Source organism: Chinchilla lanigera, unplaced genomic scaffold (assembly GCF_000276665.1).
Source record: "Chinchilla lanigera isolate Chin_1 unplaced genomic scaffold, ChiLan1.0 scaffold00053, whole genome shotgun sequence".
Classification (NCBI taxonomy): Eukaryota; Metazoa; Chordata; class Mammalia; order Rodentia; family Chinchillidae; genus Chinchilla; species Chinchilla lanigera.
Genome location: NW_004955454.1, coordinates 4,274,125 through 4,297,770, shown reverse-complemented (window position 1 = coordinate 4,297,770; position 23,646 = coordinate 4,274,125). Strand labels below are relative to the sequence as shown.

The following is a 23,646-nucleotide window of genomic DNA, read 5'->3' as shown; positions in this document are numbered from 1 at the left end:
AAAAACAAAATAAATGATCAATTCTTTCAACAATCTTCTAAAATGACTATTTCTATTCCCATTTTGTAACACAGAAATCTAGATCAAGCATAGTAAATGCAGAAATGGAAACTAAGAAGTCATACAGCTCTGTGTAGTATCTTGAATTTTAACCTAATGACATTAGCTTCAATAATCATTTTAATAATTATGGAAGCCTATATTAACATTAAATTTTGTTTGTGGACTGAATAAGTATCTCATACTCATAACAAAGTAGTATTACTTTCCAAATACAGATAGGTACTATAGTGATTTAAAAAATACAAACAATCTAGATTCATAGTCATGTATTTTTGAAACTAATATTAAAAATATGGCTATCATAAGGGTTTATTAAATATATTTCATATTTTAAGGGGGAATGGGATCACGTTCTTGACCCATTCCTAAGTATGAGGTAGTACAAAGGCACTTACGTTTACCAAGAAACAAATACTTCAAAATTCATAAAAACATTATTTATAATAGTCTCAAACTAGAAACACTGATTGCTTCAACAACAGGATAAATGTTATAGTAATATCAACAAATACTATAAAGCAATAAAATCGAAGAATCCATAACTACACCAAGAAAATAAAGATTCACATCAAAAGCATAATGCTGAAAGACGCCAAATCCAACTGTACATTCATAATGATTACAAAAGCAAGCAAGATGAATCTATGCCACCAGAAGTCAGTACAATAATTACCTTGGAGGGAAACAGGCAATGATTATTGCAGGACCTGTGAGAGTTCGAGTTACACACTAGCTGTATTCAGTTTATAAACATCTATCAAACTATCCCTTTATAATATGTGTGTGTATCTGTATACATGTTATATTTTAGTAAGATTTTTTTAGGGCCCTCCTACTCAAAAAATTTGGAAAATAATGCTTTGGAAGAGGTCAGGTACTCAAATTCAGGTCACTCAATACTAAACCTTAATTTTCTTCCTTTCTCAAACTTTTTCCTTTGAGATTATCTACTGGTACACAGAAATAGCTTCACTAAATATAACCAAGCATGATAAAAACAATTAAAGAGCTCATTAAATAGAGCTGCTTAACCAAAGATACCTAATTAGATTGATTTTTGAAAAAAATATTACGGCCCTCCCTCATCTTTTATCTTCTCACAGTATTGAAACTATGGTGTGAGGGACCACAGAAACATGGAGGATAATAGAAATCACTAGTTCAACATTTTCATTTTAATGTACTGCAAATGAGGCCCATAGAAATGAAAATTGGACAGTCACACTGTTGTCTGACAGGAGTGCCAGGACTATAACTCAGGTTTAATCACTCATTAGATTCTTTACTCAAATATATATTAAGCAAACACAATATACCTAGACCATTTTACATGCAGAAGATAAACTAAACATAGCATTTAAGTAAAAGGTAACCAATATCCAAGTCAATGATTTTCATTAAAAAAAAGATTGTAAATAAAGGCTAACAAAAAGAAATATAAAAAGCATAATCTGGTAGATAATTTTGGCCTTTGGATAAAAGAGTCTGCCCCTCTAAGATGAAATTTAAGCAAAGCTTTCTTTTACACAAATAGACACCTGCAAGACGTGCAACATTAAGTATTTCTATGTATCAGGCAGTGTTGCTAGTGCCTTACAAGCACTAAGCTAGTCCTCATTACAACCCTGTGAGACAAGGTACACACCCTTCTCCTCACATATTCCACTTACACTCAGCTCCTCCAAGCCTAACCTTACCCTGTAGCAAGTTCTAACAGTCTGGAACCTATGTATATCTATCAGGAAAAGAATCTTTAACAGTACTCAATACCACTGAGAAGTTTGTGGAAAATTTAGATTCTTATTCCAAAGATTTCAGAGTTTTTGGTATTTTGAGAACGAGTCTGGCCGTAGCTCTGACAGGCCTTAAACTTGCTATGTAGCACAGCCCGGCCTTGAACTCATCTCCTACCTTAGCCTCAGAGTGCTAGAATTACAAGTGTGTGCCTCCCACTGAGTATATGATTGAAGTATTTGATTTCCAGTACTCTTCCTAAAAAGCTCAATCTGCTTTGTAAAGAACCAGAGACTAACCTCTCCAATGTATCAAATAAAGGGTTCCCATGCACAGGGAAATTGAAAGTATCTATGAACACAGAAATTTCATTTGACGTTATCTGAAGGCCAATTCCACAATTACAATGGATCACTGTCACCTATCAAAGCTCTTTCCTGACAGCTCTGGCCATATGGAAATTATGCCCTTTAAAATCTATCAGAAATTAAAGAAGTATTCTAATTAACATCCTGAACATCCAAATAGCATACCCTACTGTTCTCCTGTACATCTCTTTATGTCAAACTATTTGAGATAATTTAGACATAGTAGTCTAAATTGGCTGCTGAAAAATTCATTCTACAACTGTTTACAAACCAACTGGAGACTAGGCTAGAATCTGATACTGAGGTGACCAAAAAAGCAAGATTCTGCCCAGGGAAGTGACACATGCTTACAATCCCAGCATTCTGGCAGGCTAAGGCAAGGGGATCATAAATTCAAGTCCCTGCCTGGGTAACTTACTTACTTAGCAAAATCCTGTCTCAAAATAAAAAATAAAAAAGGCTAGGGCTGCAGCTCAGTGTGTAGTCCCTGGGTTCAATCTCCACTCCCATAAAAAAAAAAAAAAAAAAAAAGGCAAGATTCTTATCCTAAAACTTAGTCTCCTAGCAAAAATAACTGTCAAAAAAAATCACTGTGGATGTTTGCTCAAAAAGCTTTTCTAAATTTATACTTGATATATAAAACATAAAAATGCATATGTTAATGATGTTTTGATACATCAAAAAAAGTAATAATTGTCACACATCCAACCACACAAGTATGTAAGTTTTGGCATGTAATGGATAGAAAATAAAAGGAACAATCAAAGGTCATACAATGTTAAACAATGAGGATCTTGATGTAGAATGAAGAAAGGTTAGAGAATTTGAGAAAGGTTCTCTGAAAACTGATACTTAACCTGAATACCAAAGAATAAGCAGCAGTTAGCCTAGAGAGGGTTGGGTTCTAAAACACTCTAGGTGCTAGAAAGAGCTATGTTTGAAGGCAGGGAAACTGGACAGAGCCCAGCCTGTTTACGGAACTGAATCAAGGCCAGTGTAGCTGTGGCTCACTGCACATGAAGGAGAAAGTCCTGAAATGAAGCTGAAGCGACAAACCAGTGAGATCATCCAGAAACCTGGAAAAACAGTTGAAATTTTACCCCATGTGCAATAAAAGCAAATAAAGAAATCTTCATTATTAGGGATGATGACAATGTTCAAGGTTAGACTTTGATGATGGTTGTACATCTCTGAATATTCTAAAGACATTAAACGGTATACTTTAAATAAGAGAATTTTATAATACGTTAAATATTTCTCAAAAAATTGGCTGTCACAGAGGACACCACCAGCCACTGGCTGCCAGGCACGGACCTGCAGACGAAGAGCAGGCCTGGTATAAGCGTCCTGCCTCATCTACTCCAGCTCAGCCCACTGACTGCACAGCAAATCTCTGAGTAATGAAGTGAACTTGAAAGTGTTTGGGAAATCCAACAATTCAAATGGCCAATGGCATAATTAAAAAGTTGGGGTAACGGGAGAGATTAATATTGTTATAGGAAGCATAATGGATGTGACAGACCTGAGAGAAAGAGACAGAGATAAACAGAGACAGAGAGACAGAAAGAGAGAGAGGAAGGGAGGGAGGCAATTATGGAGTTCCTCAGTCACAAGAATGTGAATGTGCCATATTTTGCACATGCTGTAAGCACCATAGAAAATGTAGCTGGATATATTTGGAAGAACATTCAGAAATTTCTTCCTGTGGGAGTTCTTTAAAAAGTAAAAAGTGGTCCAGGTATGATGGTACACGCCTGTAATCCCAGTACTCAGGAAGCTAAGGCAGGAAGATCGCCGTGAGTTTGAGGCCAGCCTGGGCTATATATTAAGTTCAAGGCCAGCCTGAGCTACACAGCAAGACCTTGCTGGGAAAGGGGAAAGGAAAGGGGAACGGAAAGGGAAAGGGAAAGGGACAAAAGAAAGAACGAACGAACCGAAAGAGAGAGAAGAAAGCAAGCGAAAGTGTATCAAACCAGCAATAACACTGTGGTCTATACGTGGAAATAGTTCTTAGGAATTAATGTAGAAAGGCACACACATACACACACAAAAAAAAATCGGAGCTGGGCGTGGTGGCGCACACCTGTAATCCCAGCAGAACTCAGGTAGTTGATGCAGAACGATCACTGTGAATTTGAGGCCAGCCTGGGCTACAAAGTGAGTTACTTTTAGGGGGGTGGTGATGAATCTAGGGCTTCATACGTGCAAAGCATGTATTCTACCACCGACCTACATCCCTGCCCCTTTGAATATCATTTGGAAAGTCTTTTATCCATAGATTAAAAATCACTTCATTTTGTGGGAGAAAAAAGTAAACTTTGAATAAACATGTTTTCTCTTAACAGCAAATAAACCTAACTTCTTTAGTATTCCTCAATAGACAATAATATTTATCTCTTTGCAAAGCATTTCCTGTTGTTTTTAATAAATTAACTATTTTAAATAAAAAAACTATTACTTTAGACATACATTTTTATTTATTTATTTTTTTAGACGTACATTTTTAAATAGTAGTAAGCATCTTAGTTACTTGTCAGGCTCACATATACCCACCACTAGGACCAAAAGATTCTGACTCAATGCATCTACAATGAAATCCTAAAATTTTTATTTATTTCTGTAAAAAGTCATATCTCACAGGATGAGGGTTTTCTGTGGGTTGTTTTTTGTTTGTTTGTTTTTTGAGGCACTGTCTTGCAAGGTAGTTCAGGCAGGCCTTGAATTCACTATATTGCCCAGGTTGGCCTTGACCTTGTGGTGATTATTTCCGCCCCAGCCTCCTGAGTGCTGGGATTAGAGGTGTGTGCCACCATCCCTGGTTCTCAGATGAGCATTCTTAATAGATTCACTGATAAAGGAACCTAGTGGCAAATAAACACAAACAAGAAGATGCATCATTCTGTAAGCACATAACTACCTTAAACCTTATTTTACAAATTCAGAATTTCACAACACAGGCCAGGCGTGGTGGCGCATGCCTGTAATCCCAGCACTCGCGAGGCTGAGGCAGGAGGATCGTTGAGAGTTCAAGACCAGCCTAGGTGACAAAGTGAGCTCAAGGCCAGCCTGAACTGCATAGCGAGACCCTGTCTCAAAAAGAAAAAAAGAAAAAAGAAAAAAAAAACAATTTCACAAAGCATTTTTAATTAAAACACAAGACATCCTTATTGCCTTTTCCGATTACAGTTCTATCTTTACGCATGATTGCCATCTGACACAACTTAGAAAGCCAAAGAGCTCTTGCCATATTTTCAAAGCCTAACTAATCTACTTACGTTCTGCATCTTAAAACAAGGAGAAAAAGATACTTATACAATGAGTCACACTAGAGAGGCTGAAGTAGGAGGATCCAAGTTCCAGGCTAGCTTGGGCTACATAGGGAATTCCAGGCCAGCCTCATCTTGGGACAAGACTCTACCACAATTTTTAAAAAAGATATGGTAGTGCATGTCTGTAACAATCCTAGCACTCCAGAAGCTGAAGCAGGAGGATCACCATGAGTTCAAGCTCAGCTGGAACTATATAGCAAGACCCTGTCTCAAAAAAAGCCAAAAATTAAAATAAAAATAATGCAAAATCATTAGGAATCTGAATGACAAACAAAAAACACATGATTTCCTCATTGGTAAACTGAGGAAGGCAACCATGGTCACTTCAGAGAGCTTTTTTTCAGCTCCAACATTCCACAATTTATAGGCTATACCCTTTTATTCCCTGACTCCTCTTAGAAAATGTGCTAAAAGACGACTGTTCAGACTGTTGGCTTTTGCATTAGAACTAAGATGAAAGGTAAATTAAATGCAAGTTTTCAGGGCAACATACTGAGTTCACTCATAAAGATTTAAAGAATTACATTTACTTGATCATTAGAGAAATAAACCACAAATACAGTACCATCTTTAAAAGACATGCTCTTGTAATGAAGACAGCAAACTAAAATATACAGTGTAACAATAAACAGATGATCACTAATGTCAATCTGACACACAAGGGACTGCGTGGACAAATTATAAACTATTAATAACGTGTTTTACTATTTCACAACTAAAATGGGTTAATATCAAAGAACTTCACTGGCATTTTTTATCACTGTTAAATTTGCTAGCTTGAAATTACATGTTCCCACTAGCTTGAACTACCAAAGGTATACATGACTGTCCCATCAGGCGTCCTGTACCACTCGTGGTACAAATGGATCTAATCACTTTTACTGGTCTTTTTACTAATGAAATTAATAAAGAGCTGCCCAGTGGGACAGTCATATATGTACTACTGGTGGTGCCTGGCAGGGAGACATGAATTATAGCCCCTGCTGTGCATACATTGTATTCCCACTGTATCTACACTTCTTTAGATTCTGTATGTGTCAGTTTTAAATATAATTAAGAAATAGTTTATAAACATATCAAAGTACATTAAAATCTTCTAGTAATAGCTATTGCCTACTCAATATCTCTTTGTAAGATATCTAATAACAATCTCAAACTTCACATTTCCAAACAAAATTCTTGACCTCCTCCTTTAAAACCACTCCACCTTCTTGCCTTACAAATGTCAGCTTCAGCTGAAGATACAAGAATCAGCAGCCATCTTTAATATCACTATTGTTCTTATTCTCACATCTAATACATCAGAGTCCTATTGGTTTGGTCTCCAACATATACCCAACTCAATCCACTTTCTTCCATTTCTGCTGCTACTGCCATCCTGTCCCCACAAGTAACACCTCTCACACACATAGTATTCTAACAGACTTCTGGTCCCTCTCCTTCCTTCCTATCTTCAAATCCATCCTCCAACCCACCCTCCACAACCAAGGTATATGTGCTGCTGAAGCGAGTATGCAAGGCAATCTTAAAAACACAAATCTCTCCCTCATGTTTAAACACCCCAAAGGCTACCAATTTCCAGTGAACTATATTAAGATTAAACTCTAACTTCCTTTTATGCAGCTTTATCATGTTTTCTAACTGGCCCACTGACCACCTCATTCCACTCTTCATCCAGTTCCTTTGCTCTAACCACACTGATATTCTTTTCAGTCCTTCACAAAACAAAAAAATAAATAAGAAAGGAGGAGAGAGGAGGATAATGTAAGACAAACAGGGGCTGGGCATGGTGGTGCACGCCTGTAATCCCAGCACTCGGGAGGCTGAGGCAGGAGGATTATTGTGAGTTTAAGGCCAGCCTAGGCTAAAAAGTGAGCTCAACGCTAGCCTGAACTGCATAGGAAGACCCTGTCTAAAAAGCCAAAAAAAAAAAAAAAGACAAAGAGGGAAGTAGAGAAGAAAAACAAAAAAGTTTACTCATATCTTTGCACTTGATTGTTTCCTATCCCTAGAAAAACTCTTCCTCCTGGTTTTTGCAAGGGTGCAGGTTCCTTACCTTACAGGCCTCAACTCAAGTCATCATTCCTTAGAAAAGCCATCCACTGTAGACAGAGAACCTCACTAACCATCCCATTACTTTCAGACATTTTTCCTCACAGCACTTATCATTGTTGGTAATTAACGTACTCATTTATGCTTTTGGGGGTAGGGGGCTATAGTACTAGGGGATGAGCCCAGGGCCTTCTCACTGAGCTACATTCCCAGCTGTTTTTTATTTTAAGACACCACCTCACTATGTCACTAAATTGCCTGGGTGGAGCTTGAACTTGTGATCCTTGTACCTCAGCCTCCCAGAGTTCTGGGATTACAGGTATGTACCACCACTCATAGCTCATCTGTCTTATTGTCTGTTTTCTCTACTTCTGCACTTCTGCTATGCATGCAAGAATCTACGCTGTCTGATTCATCACTGTATTCCCAGCTCTTAGAAAGGCACCCCAGCCAGAGTAGGCAAACAAGGACATGTGCTTCCCTACATATGGTGTATGTAGCAAAACTTAAAAGTCCATGCTATTCACGAACTGTAACTTGGTGGTATCTCTTGGAGATTTCCAAATGACAGCCCTGGGCCTAAAACCTACATCACTATAGTACTTTTATTACTAAAAAGTATAAAAGTTCTAGATATATGATATGGTACTGAAGTAGAACACATCAGGTTTTTCAAATTGAGCACTACTGACATTACCAGCTAAGTGGTTCTTTGCTGTGGGAAACTGCCTGAGTTGGGTCGGGCGTGGTGGTACATACCTGTAATCCCAGCACTCAGGAGGCTGAGACAGGAGGATTGTTGCAAGATCAGCCTGGATTACCAAGTGAGCTCAAAGCGAGCCTGAACTGCACAGCGAGACCCTGTCTCAAAAAGACCAAAAAAAAAAGAAAAAAAAAAAAGAAAAGAAACTGCTGGACTATTGTAGGACAGTTATCAGCATTCCTGACCTCGGCTCCTTACGTAAGGACAGCACAACCCTGCCTAGCAGTCACAGCCAAAAATGTAGCCCGATACTGCCAAATCTCTCTTCTGGGTCAAAACTGTCCCAAATTATAAATCACTGAAATACAATAATGCAGTCACATAAATCCCACACCTCCATTGCTCTGTCTACTAACAGGATGTCACTAACTTAGCCTTTCTCTGTTTTCTCATCTCCAACATATAGGGGCTCAACATATCCAAGAAAAGTCAGTTCAACTGTGCAAACTATTTTACAACAATCTGGGGAAACCTTCGGACATTCACACTTTTTGTTTTATAACCCAGTGCTGATTAGAATTCAGGGCAACAGATACAAATAGAAAAATAAACATCATTAGCCAGGTGTGGTGGTGCACACCTGTTATACCAGCACTCGGAGGCTGAGGCAGGAGGATCACCATGTTCAAGGCCAGCCTGGGCTACAAAGTGAGTTCAAGACCACCATGGACTACACAGTAAGACTCTGTCTCTAAATAAATAAATAAATAAATAAATATCAAATCCACTTCAACTAAAATAATTTTCACATTATTCTTACAATATCCATATAGAAGGTATAATACAGAATTAGTCTCTGTACTCTTTTTCACAAAAGCTGATGTACTGAAGAGCTTTGTAGAGTAATAGATCTTCCATCCTTCAGCCCAGTATTCTGTGGTGTAAGTAAAATATTCTCCAGCATCAGACTTGGTGAAATACAATAACCTATGTAAGGACCCCAGGATGGAGAACTTTTTTTTCTTTAGACGCTGTAACAAATTGTATAGTATAGTTCTCACTTTCTTTTCCTACAAGGGAATATAATCTCATTTTATTGTCTTTAAATCTGGCCACATAAATGCTTTGGCTAATGGAATATAAGTATACACCATCTAAGAAGAAACTTTAAAAATATAAATGTGTACTTCGGCATAGTCTTTGGAACTTCCAAAGTCTGCCATGTCCCAGAATGAGAAGACACGTGGAGCGACATACAGCTAACATCCTAGAATAGTTAGACCTGACTAACAGCCCTCATGGAATGGATATGTTTACTCCTGCAGCCACTGAGCCTTCTGAGTATTCAGTTTCTGCAGCACAAGCTCACTAATAGGAGTTAAGTATCATTTTTCATGTGCCACTATTAAAATATATGCACTGAAGAAAGTTGTTTCACAATTCCTAATCCACACCATGATATTTAAAATACCATGGAAATAAACCTAGTATGCACTCCAAATACAGGTTCACAGGACCCACGAAAGAGTCTCTACAAATCCAAAGAGGTGGAATTTAAGAGACCTTAATGTCCTTAACACAAACAAAACAAAGTAAAACAAAGCCCGAGTATTCCATTTGTAGTCCAAAAATAATTTTTAAAAATCAATACTGCATCTACACATTTGCTTTCAGCAGACTGCGAAATGATTCATTTAAGAAAAAACAGGCAATAAACCAAAGGTCTACGCTAACATTTATCTTCTTTTTCCACCTCTCTCCCAAAATGGTTTGCCAATGAAAACCATGCTGCCAGAACCCATCTTCACTTCTCTATCCTTACTGTCCTCGATTTCTTTTTTTTTTTTGGTTTTTCTCCGGTACCGGGAACTGAACTCACGACCTTGCGCTTGCCAGGCAGGCGCTTTGCCAATGAGCTAAATCCCCAGCCCCTCTGTCCTAGATTTCTCAAGCAACACTGACACAATCAACTCAATGTTTCCCCCACTGCTCAGTCTGGAAATAAAAATATTCCCTTAATTTTAGTAATACTACTCTTCCTTTTGTCACTGGCCTGTCTCAGCTTCCTCTCCTTGAAATACTCAGTGAAGCTAGTGTTCTCTAATCTGGGCCTTAGGGTCATCCTCTTTCTCTTGTCTCACTCTTGCCCTTTTAAGCAAACTTAAACCATTTCAATAGTTATAAATATCATTTATCTTTGACGACTTCCTACATGAGTACCTCCAACAAAGACCTCTGGAATTCCATATTCATATTTGACAACCTCCTTGACAAGTCCACTAGGACGGGACTTAACATAGCCAAAAGATTTAGGTTGATCACCCACCTAAATCCGCTTTGATCCTAAACTCATCCTCTAGTCTTCCCAACCTCAGGAGATAGTACCATATCCTAATCAGCTGAGTTACTCACATTATATCTCAGAGTTATTCACATCACTTCCTTCTCATTTCACCTACTATATCAAATCCACCAGCGAATCTTGTCAAACTCCAAAGTGCAATTCAAATTTCTTGCCAACTTCTTGCCAACTCTATTACCATCTATTTGGTAGACTAAGCTACCAAAAAGTTTGAGTTTCTACAGCAGACTCCCAACTCATATGTGTTTTTTCTTCCTTTCCCCCAGCTCCCTCCATAATCTATCTTCACATAAGCCAAAAAGTGGGCTTCTCAGAATGTATGAAATCACTCTCCTGCTTAAAACTTTCTGACTGGACCCAATACCCTTTTCCATATTATGCCTACAAGGATCTTTACATTTTTTGTTTGACTTTTTTATTAACCACAACTCTACCAACCCATCCTTCCCGTTATGGTTTGGATGAGTGACCCTAAAAAGCACAGGTATTAAAAGAACTGAGTCCCCAGGTGGTGCTGGCAGCTAGGATGGACGTTTAAGAGGTATAACCTAGTGATAGGTCCTCACTGGTGTGTGGCCCCCAATCCTATCCTCCTCTCTACTTTCTGTCTCATGGTGTGAGAAATTTATACAGCCATGTGCTCCTTCATGATGTGCTGCCCTCGCCAGCAGCCCAAAGCAATGAGGCTGCCCAATCTTGGACTGCAGCCACCAGAAGAACTGCAAGTCAAATCTCTTGTAATTTTGTTAATAGTAACGAAAGATATTTGGTATTGTAATGTGAAACTAATACTTGCCCTCTATCCACTCACCATATTCCTCAAATATGACAACTTTTTAGACTCAGCTTCTTTGTATACACTACTCCTATTGCTTAAACACACTTCCACCTTTCTTCTCCCACTTTCACTCAGCCTTTACTAAAGTTCTCAGCTGCATGTAAAATGGTATAACAGATATGGAAGACAGTATGGTACAAATGCTAATAATATCAGTATGGTTGTTCCTCCAAAACCTTAAAATATAATTACCATGTGATTCCACAATCTCACTTTTATGTATTTTTCAAAAACTCTGGCTGGGCATGGTGGCGCACGCCTGTAAGCCCAGCACTCAGGAGGCTGAGGCAGGAGGATCGTTGCGAGTTCAAGACCAGCCTGGGCTAAAGGCCAGCCTGAACTGCACAGCGAGACCCTGTCTCAAAAAGACCAAAAAAAAAACCTCTAAGCAGGATCTTAAAGACAGGTTTGCTCTTCTATGTTCACTGCAACATTATTTACAATACCCAAGATTTGGAAACAACCTACATGTCCATCTGTGCAAGAATAAAGAACATATGTATAATGACTATTATTTCTGCCTTTAAAAAGAAGGAATCTGGCCACTGTGTTTTCTCTTGCCTCACCCTGTAGAATGTGCTTCTTTTCCTACTTTTATTTGGCCCAAACTTGCTCTGCAGTCTGTTTCTTTTCTCGCCTTTAATAAAACTTTGCTACTATCCTGTGTTGTCTTGACCAGCTCTCTGCTCAGGACAAAAAGAACCTAGAAACTACCTCCAGAAAGAGACACCATACCCCCAAAACCAGTCAATATCTGGCTTAACCAACCAGAAGAGCAGGCCCCATAAGCCATGGAAATATGAACAACACCCTGCAGATTCCACTGACTTTGTCACTAGGCTGTCCTTTCCACTCTCCTTGATCAGTGGAAAAGGCCCAGAAGTCAGCCACTCCTGTGAATAAGTGATCTCCAAGACCATGTCAGCCACTCCTGTAACTATAACAAGTTATCATCTAGACCATGCAAGCAGGTAGGACGTCAGTGACCTGCCCCTGCAAGACTCTGAAGAGGACTAAGAAGGAAACTGTTCCTCAGAACCTCTGGAAGACCTGAAGGTCTTCAGAAAGCAAGATAAGTAGAGTCACTGAGGACCCTAATTCACCACAGTTTAAAGGGGCACCTGTACCGATGCTTCCACTCTGAATTAGATCCATTATGTGGGTAATCTTGCTAAGGCTATGGCTCTCAGGCTCTTGATAATTTACCTAACCTCCCTCTTTGCCACAGTTTGTCCTCAACAAGAAGTGTGGGAAACCTGACCTGCTCCTCATTATGTGGAGTCTACATCCTCAACATTAAAATAGTAACAGACAGCTCAACAGTCACTAACTTTTCTCACTGTCTTCTGACAGGTTTTCTTTTCTTTCAACTCAGCCAGTGAGCCACAACACCAAGGTAGTTGTACAGCACATAATCCCCAGTAGGTAGGGTCTACAACCCCTTCCAGTTGAAAGACACTATAGAAGACAGAGACTTCCACTTGCACAGCATCCCATAAAGAATTATAGGAGTATGTATCTCTCAGGGGGAAATGAAACAGGAGATTAGGGCATGGAGATGCTGGCTGGGAAAGTAGTTGTGACCTGGTAATTATAAAATCCCAGGACTCACAAGCAGAACAGTTCCCAAAGGCCTGCAGGTAGACTTTTCCGATAACTGGAGCAGTTTTCCGACAGGATGGCCTACACCTGACATCAGACTGAGGAGTGGATAATACAAAAAGGACTGTCTACATTGAGTTTTTGCCACCACGTTCTCTCTTGCATAGTAGCCCACCCTCACCCTGTAGTGTGTTTCTTTTCCTACTTTTATTTGGCCCAAACTCACTCTGCAGAGCCTGTTTCTTTTCCTAGCTTTAATAAAACTTTGCTTCATTAAAAATAAAAGGAATCTTTGTCATATGCTACATGAATAAACCCTGAAAACATTACATGCTAAGTATAGTTATAAGCCAATGACAGAAGGAAAAACACCACACGATTCTACCTATATGAAGTATTTAAGTGAGTCAAATTCACAGAAGCAGATAGAATGGTAGTTGTTCAGGGAAAACAGGGAAGTGGGGATGCTACAATAAATATAAGTAAGAATTTCCACAATGTGAAATGAAAAACTCTAGAAACTTGCTGTACTACATTGTACATATAGTTACTATATACTTTAAAAATCTATTAAGAGGGTAGATTTCATATTCATATTTTTTACCACAGTTAAAAGAACAAAAAAAGATAATCCCACTCACTTATCCAAATCAGTGATGTTCTCATTAGTTATACAGCAATTGTATCAACAATTGCTTAGATATTAGACCAACTGGCTCAGCCTGGTTAGGGAAATTTTAAGCTACTAGTACACTACATTGTAAAGGAACAAGAAAATAAAGTCAAGTGTACAAGGAAGTCCTTGCCTCCAATATCTGCAAAACTTCTGATTTAAAAGCCACATTAAGCTTTTCTCAAAACTCCCTTCAACCAGGCCAGGTGTGATGGCGCAAGCCTATAATCCCAGCACTCAGGAGGCTGGGCCAGGAGGATCACTCCAAGTTTGAGGCCAGCCTGGCTACACAGTGAGTTCAAGGCCAGCCTGGACTACATAGCAAGACCTTGTCTCAAAAAAAAAAAAAAACAAAAAACAAAAAACCCTTTAATTATTGATCTATCAGTAAACAACTATGCACACACATACCATAGCACAATCCAGCCAAAAGCATAATGTTAGCCTTATAAAGCATTACCAAAAATAAAAGAATAAATATTCTTAAATTTCTTGCTACAATAGACTGTATTATTAGTACACAGGCAAAATTCTTGTAAAGAACTTGAGAAGAACAGACAGCCCTTTGGCGTTTAATCTACATTATTAGCATCCAATCCAATAAACGTATCTTAGGATGGTGAAACAGCTGCTCCAAGTAGAGCATTCAAAATGCTTTTATAATCCCAAGAAATTTCATTTATTATTCCTATCAATATACTACATAAAACATGACATTTTCATCAAATTTAATGTAATTTTAATTTAGTTTACATGTACATTAATTACAGAGCTTAATATTTTCATTCTATTTTGCTGTTGAATTTTGAATTGTTGAGACTTATTTTACACTACTGGGTATTGAATTCAGGGAGTGCTCAGCTACATGTCACTTTGAGACAGGGTCTCACTATGTTACCCAGGTTGGCCTTAAACTTGGGATCCTTCTGCCTCAGCGTTCCCAGTTGCTGGGATTGCAAGTGTACACCATCACACCTGGCTGTTTTGTTGTTTTCCAGCCCTGGGGATTGAACCCAGGGCCTAGCACATGCTAGGCAAGTATACCAATGAGGTACACCCTGAGTCCATGTTCAATTTTTTTAGTAAATTGTAACACTGCAACCTACCAATAATAGCACAACCCCCAATTTAACGCTCCACTAGTGCCATAACATGGATGCATACTACCTAGTACAAGGGTTCCAAAGCAGCAAAATGTCTGTAATAATAACTCTCTGGTGCAGTTCACCAATATTTCTACTTTGCCTCTCTAAGTAAACTTGCCTGACTAAAATTTGCTCTTTCCTCTGAGAAATTCAAGGAAAGACTAAAATCTACCTTCTGTTCTTAGAACTGTACTGACCCACAAGATATGCACAGAAGATAAAAATTTCTAGAGAAATAGTTCCAGCTAAAAATATCACTGATATTATAATTAAAGCATAATATTATTATAAATCCAAGTATGTATGATTTTTAAGTGTCAGCAGAAAGGGGTAACCATAAAATCTATAGCACCTGACCTAATGAGGGGCTTGGCTATTCTGAACTAAAAAGAAAAAATTGACACCCTATCTTCTATCCTCTACAGCAATGGCAACATACACATATACACACTTCTTAGTATCCTTGTCCTTAAGTAATTTTTGCTTTGTTTGCCACCCAATTCCAACTTTACCTACTTTTTTATGATAGGAAGAAGGAACAGATGCTTCTAAAGTAGGCTCCAAATCTCCTTGGTGGTTGTCATTATCACCTCCTCTTGTACCATCAAGCTGGTGCCCTTTTCTGAGCCTTATATCTGGCTCTGGAGTCCTGCTGCACCCCAATCGGTTTTCTGCTAGCTCGTTCATGGGATACCCAAGCCTTTCTCACAAAGTGGTCTTTCTTTCTTGGATGGAAGGAAGTGGTCCCTTCTTCTTGGGAGAATGTATTTCAGGATAGTAAGTTGATCCTAAAGAGAGGAAAGTTTTGAAAAAATATTTTAAAAATAAACATATGAGTACTGGAGGAAACATTAGTTACATTATGATACATTCAAACAACAGAAAACTCAACAACCATTAAAATAATAAAAGAATAATGTATAAAAATCTCTATTTCCTGATGGGAAAATTATCAAAATCTGTTTTTAAATGAAAAACTCAAGACACAGGGAAACATGTTTATGCTCCCATTTATGTTAGTTATAAAATATACAACTATATATAAGTATACATGTACCTAAATAATTACTAGAACTTATTCAAAACTATGCTCTTGGCACAGAAGTGTATAAGGAAGACCCTTGGGTCTACAGTGAGAAGGCTTACTCATCTCCTTGTTCCAGCTGCATTTTCTTTTAAAATATATTACTTTTTCATTAAAAACTTACCTAACTGTAGAAGAAATCTATGTAAGCTCATATACTGTAGCTGGATATTTACATATCCAATCTCATTTAAACATCACAATGACACCATAGTGTATTTTTATTTTTATTTCACAGGTAAGAAAACCAAACTCACCACACTTTCTATAAATAGGACAAAGTTAAAGAGATTCTGAACTTACAGAACTCATTTTATAGATAATTTTTTTGCATTAAAAATGTTTAATGTTTTTTATTTCAATATTTTTTAGTTGTTTTGAACTGTAAACTACCTTGGAACATAACAATCTCAGGACCAGAGCGTGCTCTTTGTATATCCATCTGAGCTCTCAGAAAATGCTATGCATGTAAATGTTTAACAAAGATTTGATAGATGATACTCAATGTTTTTCAGTGACAAACACTTTCAGAAATCATCAATCCACTCTAAACTGCACTGCAGTAATCTACTTTCCTAGTCTTTGGCAGTCTACTTCATAACTCATAGTACATAAAATTTTAGACAATTAGTTAAATATCCTAATAAGGAGATTATCACAGCCAATCCAACTAGATACATTAAATCAGTAAGAAATGGAGGGGCCACATTGCTTCAAATCACCATCCTGCTGTGGACAGGTACGAAAACACCTTTTAAAGCAAGGAACAGATAGGAGGGGATACAATGAGACAACAAAATGAGGGAATGCTTTATCCCTCCCAGCCTTCTTTGCTTTCTCACTTTCCTTTGGAATAGATACTGGGTTCTGTGTGCAAACAATGTATTGTCTCACTAGAGTAGAAACCTGAAAGAGTGAATAAAAATTAGGAGGTATGATAGTGTAAAACGAAAGGAAACTGCTCAAAAGTAAACAACAACTGGGATGAGGGAAAAAAGAAAACAAAGAAGGAGAAAATTATGTATATATATATGTACATACATACAGGATAGCTAACATAGTTGTACTACTGATTTCTATCGCTGTACTGAAAGGAACAGTTAATGATTAACTATCTGATCAATCTTATATGCCTATATTTGTTTTCCTGAGTAACCACTTTGAAGATATCAATATGTAATACAACCACCATTGTTAATTTCCTATCACCTTGTCTGAAATTCAGTATTGCTTGTATTGTTCTTGTGTTATTCTGTAAATGTATGTGTTTGTTAATATGTTTTCATTCTTATATTTTTTAAATTAAAAAAAAAAGAAACTGGGCTTTGATCTCCTGGGACCATCATCTGCACATTCTGTGCCTTCATGTGAATTGCGAAAAGGGAGGGATGATGGTGGTTATGGAACCCTGAGGAAATGTACTGAAGACAGTAGTCTCAAAGGGAGCTGACCCCTTGGGAGCTAGCAGCTAGCTGTTCATTCATCTGAGCTATGAAGAAAAGGTGGCCCATTATGCCCCAAGCTTGAGGAAATGTGACAACACTGCTCGTTTTTAAAGAAAAAAATCCAACTTTTAAACTTCTATTTTGCCCTGATGGCTAAAAAGAGGCTAGGAATGTAGCTGAGTGTGAAGGCCCTAAGTTCAATACACCGTACCACAAAATAAGAGTCTTGACACCAAAAGCATTATCTATACCAGAAAAAAACTGATCAGTGGACTTCATCAACATTAACTTTTGGGGGCTGGGGATTTAGCTCAGCAGCACAGTGCCTGCCTGTCAAGCGCACGGTTGTGAGTTCGATTCCTGGTACCAGAAGAAAAGCAAAAAAAGCAAAAAAAAACATTAACTTTTATAAAAGATCCTGCAAATTAACTAAAAAGACAAGTTTCAAACTGAAAGAATTTGCCCATCACAGATCCAATACAGGACTGGTATCTAAACTACATGAAGAAGAGAGAACTCTAAGAAGTTGAACAGTACAAAAAATAATCTGACTAGAAAATGCAAAATGGCATAAGTAAACATTTCACTGAAGAGAATATACTAACGGCAAATAATCACAGGAAAAGATGTTCAACAAATCAATCAATCAATCACTCAACCAATCCTAACCAGAATGAGTTTTTAAGAAAGAAAAAACTGCAAAAAACAGTAACAGATCAGTGGACTGAAGACAACTGATCTCTGGCATGACAGTGTGAGGAACTTTACTGGTCTCTTCCCCAAAGGATGTGGTAAAAGCTGCAAAATAATCACCTTTAGAAACCTCCAGAAATTATCCTAAGAACAAACAATAAATTAAGAAGCAGCTATTCAAGGATATCTATGAAAATCTATTAAGAAAGGTGGTACTGTATTTGAACCTCTCCTCTTCCCTAAATCCTGCTAACTCAAAGCAGACTCCCCTTCAGAGTGTGGCAGGCAAAAACACAGGGCTCCCTCTGAAACCAGCACCCAAAGGACAAGCTCCTTTCCCCAGAGAAGCTGAGCCTCTTATTCTTCTCAGCTATCGCTAAGATTAAATCCTTGGTGAAAAAAGTTCCAAAAAAACTGCTCCCTCCTGCCCAAGCCCTACATTTGGGATGAAGGCCTTACCTTGGGTATGGCTCAGCAGGTGGGTTCCACACTAGGAGGAGCCCAAGCTATAGCTTACCTCTAAGCAATCATATGCTACACTGGGAATGGCACTTTAAAAATCCTGTCATTGTTCCTATTGGCCAGGTCAGAGATTTTGTCTTGGCTGAGAAACAGATGAACAAAAAAAAAAAAACAAACAGATTTTATACTGTTGTTTCTAATCTACTCCCCAAAACACCTGACTTTATTTGAATCGCAAAGTAAACAACTCCAAGCCTATAGGTCCTTTAAAGCAGAGAGACTGAGGCGTTTGGAAGAATACCATCTAAATTGGAAATGACTATACAAGAATGAACCAAGGAGTAAGACAGCTAGTAAGAGCAAAACAAAGATTAGACAATGACCTCAGAAATTCTTCCATCAAAGAAGACACAACTTGGGTAATTCCACAGCACAATCTACACAGCTAGGGCACTGGGTGAAACCAACAGAACAATCTGCCAGCAATTACACGAGTTTAACAGCTGGATATGACCCACAAAAGACAAGGAGAGTCTTGCCTAATACACTACCTGTATGAGTCCAAGGTAACTGAGGGCAAATCCAAAATCAGGCCTTCCCAAGGAATACTATTAGAGGTCGAACACTAGGGAGAGAAACAGACTTGACTAAAACAGTCACTAAACAACTGAACAAGCTAATAAGTCCTGAAGGAAGGGGGAATCAATACCCAGAGCTTCTATATTCTCTAATATGTCCAATTTCCAATAAAAAAAATTACAAGACATACAAAGAAACAGGAAAGAATAGCCTATTCACTGAGGATGAGGAAACACCCTCAGAGGATACAAAAGCACCTCTGGAAGCAGGGAATAGTCCTCACCTGACAGCAGATGCCAGTTCCTAGATCTTGTACCTCCCAACCTCTACAACCCTGAAAATAAAATTTGTTCTTTTTTGGTACCAGGAATCAAACTTAGGACTTTGTACTTGCCAGGTAGGCACTATGCCACTGAGCTATATATCCAGCCTAAATTTCTATTCTTTATAAATTACCCAATCTCAGGCATTTCGTTATAGAAGCACAAAACAGACTAAGACATTAACTTAACTTTATTTAACCTCTTAACTTTATTTAACCTCAACAGTACATACAATTCTCTACTATACATTCTGCCTACTCTCTGCTTTGTTATTGAAGTCACAAATTATATCTTTATACACTGTATAATCATTTAGCATAGATATGTAATTTACTCCTTTGCCATGCAAATCCTGTGGCAAATAAAAAATAAATTATAATAAAAAATTTGTTTGACACCAGCTTTTATATTTACCTTTAACAGATATCTTTCTATCTTTATGTGGCTACAAGTTACTACCCTAGTAACTTTGTTGTAGGGTAGATCCTAGTAGTAACTCCTTGGCTTTTATTTATGAATGCCTTGATTTCTCTCTGATTTTTGATGGAAATTTTTGCTGAATATAAACTTCTTGGTTTTTTCTTTTCAACAGTTTAAATATATCATCACACCACCTGTTGGTCTCCCAGATTTCTAAGAAATCTGCTCAAAATCTTACTGTGGACCCTCATTCTCTTTTCTTAGTCTTGGGAGAGAGAAGATGGCTGGGAGCAACAAGGCAAGTCTGGAAATGCTGAATGTCTCATTGCATCCCTCCTCCCTTCTGTTCTCATGCACACGTGGACACAGTAAGATGATATGGAGCAAATGAAGCCTTCCGTCTCCTTAGTGATAGCTGTAAATGAAGCCTTTTTCCTTTTCACCAAGTAAATAATGGCCTCCTTTGATTTGGTCAGCAGCAAGCAAACAAGACCTGAGCATATGGACCTAAGTGGACAGTAACAGTTTCTGACTTTAACCAGAAACATTAAACATCAATACCTGTAAGAATTTTCAAGCAATTCACCCGTATAAAACTTAAGATTAAATATTACTTTCTGCATTTAGAGAGACATCACCCTATAACTTCCATTGGAAATTAATTTAAGAGTTAAACATAACTAGTGATATCATTCCTTGAGTAGAGCATATATACATATTGATAATCTGAAAAAAGTAAAAAATACAAAAGATGATCATGAAATGATAACCATCTTTTGAGGAGGAGTACAGGCACTAGGGATTGAACTCAGGGCCTTTGCAATGTGCTGTAGTCTGAGTTCCTTTTATTTTGACACAGTCTGGCTGAATTGTCAGGGCTGGGCTCTAACTTGCAATCATGCCTAAGGCTCCCAAAATAGTGGGATTAAAGACATGTACCATTACACCCAGCTCCAAAAGTTGTATTTTTAATGTAATAGTGTTAAAATTTATCTCTATTCTTTTATACAGCATAAAAACGCCTATTCATCATATGTAGCTCTCCTACGCCAGGCTTTTATACACAGACTGAAATCAACATAAGTGATTTTCAATTCTGACAGTTCAAAGAATTTTACTAATACCAATACCTAAAAATTTGAGTTACATGTTTTACAAAATTTGAGTTACTATTGCAAGCACTTGACACAACTCTGGACTTTTATAACATTTCTTAGCCAGGGAAAGTGGTGCAAGTCTGCAATCCCAGCACTCAAGAGGAAGGATCACAAGTTAGAGGCCAACTTGGGCTACATAGTGAGTTAAAGGCCAACCCGAACTGCACAGAGAAACCCTGGCTCAAAAAGAACAAAAAACAAACAACCATAAGTAAGTAAATCAGTAATAAAACAAAACCAATAGAAGTTCTTATACAAGCAAATTTTAATATGGTTCCCAAAGAGGTATATTCTGCAAATGCCTTTACAATTAAATATAGTCTTCCTTAACTGAAAAAGTAACATGACTAACCTCATCAATCCCCAATTCTTCACAAGGAAATGCAAAATAAATACTAAACAAATTTTTTCATAAACCTGACACAAAGGTTACTATTATATTTGCTTTACATCTGTATATAGTCCATTCAGAAACCAGAGTGACAATGCGTCTCTGAATGCTTACTCCCTTCTAAAATTCCCTACCTATTAGGTGCTTCTCTTTGTGATGGGAAACCATGAGGCTCAGAAGTTGAGCATTATCTATATAAAAGAGGGTAAAAACCAAACCCAGATCTCAATTCTGACTTCTCATTGAGAATTTAACCACCATAAAATTCTTGACAAAAGAAGTTCGATTTTAAAGACAGCATTCATCAGTTATCTTTTTGTTGTTGTTGTTCTTTTGGGGACAGGTTCTGCTACGTAGTTCAGTTCAGGCTGGCCTTGAACTTACTTTGGAAACCAACCTGACCTCAAACTTGAAGCAATCCTCCTGCCTCAGCCTTCCAAGTGCTGGGATTACAGGCATGTGCCACCATGCCTAGCTTCCATTCATCTTTACCTATCATGATATGTATTGCATCCGTTTTCATCAAAAAGCTGGTTTTCCTTAAAAATATTTACCTTGGAATAAATAATTCTAAAGAAAATCACTTAATGGTATGTTTAGTCAACCTGATATTTACTATGACATTTTTTGGGCTTTTTAGTCCCAAAGGCATACTTTCTGGCAGATTATGAATTCCCTACAGTTTTTCTAGTCAGACACTGAATTAAAACACAACCTACTTACTGTTTACTTGCCTTATGCTTTTTTATTTCATGACTGAAAGCTTTACTTTTCCAATTTTTATTCTCTAACCTACTGCTAAAATCACCTAATCTGCTAATTATAGGTTTACTTGCCAGAATGATTAGGTATGTCAACCTCACTGGCTAGTTTTGCTCCAACATGCCATTATATGTAGCACAACTGGGGCTAGGAAACCACTTCCTCTGTATCCACCTGAATTTGGGCATCAGCCGCCTCCTTCCACCTTCCTAAGAGAAGCAGAAACAAGAACAACAAAAGACCCCAGAAACATCTAAAACTCCAGGCCAGAGTACAAACATGTTAGATCCTTTGACTCAACCTTTTATAGTTTTTTCCCACTGGAACTTCATTAAAGGTTGATATACAGAGACTGTATGTAACATATCCGATCAAAACAAAGTGAATTCTTGGAGAGTCATACATATTAAAGTGATCTTGAGATGACTCAGCACCCTGTCAATCATTCAGACAGATTCAGTGAGAGGCTCCCAGGTCAAGGAGCACATCTTATAAAATCTGAAAGCCTAATTTACCTTTGGGTCTTCCTATTCATGCCACTCTTTTGCTGGTACAAACTCAAGCACACCTTCCAGTTACCTCCAAAAAAATGTAGCTGCTTTTTCTTTTACCACTGGATACACACTTGCAATTCTTTGCTTGCCATACAGAAGGACCTGGAATTAATCTCTTAAAATCATCACACACGTATCTCTTCCACCATGTTGTTTCTGCCTTGGGACCAGTCAACCATGGATTTGATCCTCTGAAATCATGAGCCAAATAACCTCTCCTCCTCTAAAATGCAGGTGGAGTATTTTGTCCAGCAACAGGAAAACTGCCTCACACAAAAAAATGGTACAGAAAAGTGGGGCCACTGCTGCAACTATTCTTCATCATGTGGTTCAGAAGCCTTTGGAACTTATTTGTAGGAAGAATATGAAAAAGTTTGGAGATATAAGGTAGAGAAGCCCTCGAATGTTATGAGCAGACTCTGATCTGACAGGTGATCCTGCTCAAGGCTCAGAAGACCACAATGCTGATAAGAACATGGATAGTAAAGGTAAGACTGCTAAGGTTTTAGTTGGAAACAAGAACTCTATTGGAAATTGGATGAGAGGCCACACATGCTTCACTCTGGAAAAAAAGTCTCACATTTTGCCTGTGTCCTAAGAACTGTGTCCTAAGAGGCTGAATTTAAAGGTGGCACACTAAATGAACTGAGGGAGAAAATCTCAAGGCAGCCCAATATTCAGGCTGTGGCATGAGTACTACTGGTTGCTTTTAGCTATTTGTAGCAAGAATTCAAGCAAAAGGCAGAGCAGAAATACAAAATAAATTTTGATCTAAAAGGAACTACATATAAAGTTGAGGCCAAAGAAGTGTATTGGGGGGAGGCACCAAGATGGTAAGAGTGGTAAGCAGCAGAGAAAGAGCCTCTCTGAGTGTTGCCATCCAGACGATGGAATATAGCAATGTGAG

The 23,646-nt window shown here is 38.0% G+C and overlaps 1 protein-coding gene across 1 annotated transcript in view; it reads right to left on the bottom strand.

Annotated features, from left to right (window-relative positions):
- The window catches only part of Adipor2 (adiponectin receptor 2), an 83,358-nt gene that overhangs the window by 29,485 nt on the left and 30,227 nt on the right, over nucleotides 1–23,646 (bottom strand). Inside the window, exon 2 of the mRNA XM_005395954.2 lies at nucleotides 15,386–15,657. Coding sequence (XP_005396011.1) covers nucleotides 15,386–15,556 — 171 coding nt within the window. The 5' untranslated portion in view covers nucleotides 15,557–15,657. The remainder of the gene's footprint in view (nucleotides 1–15,385; nucleotides 15,658–23,646) is intronic.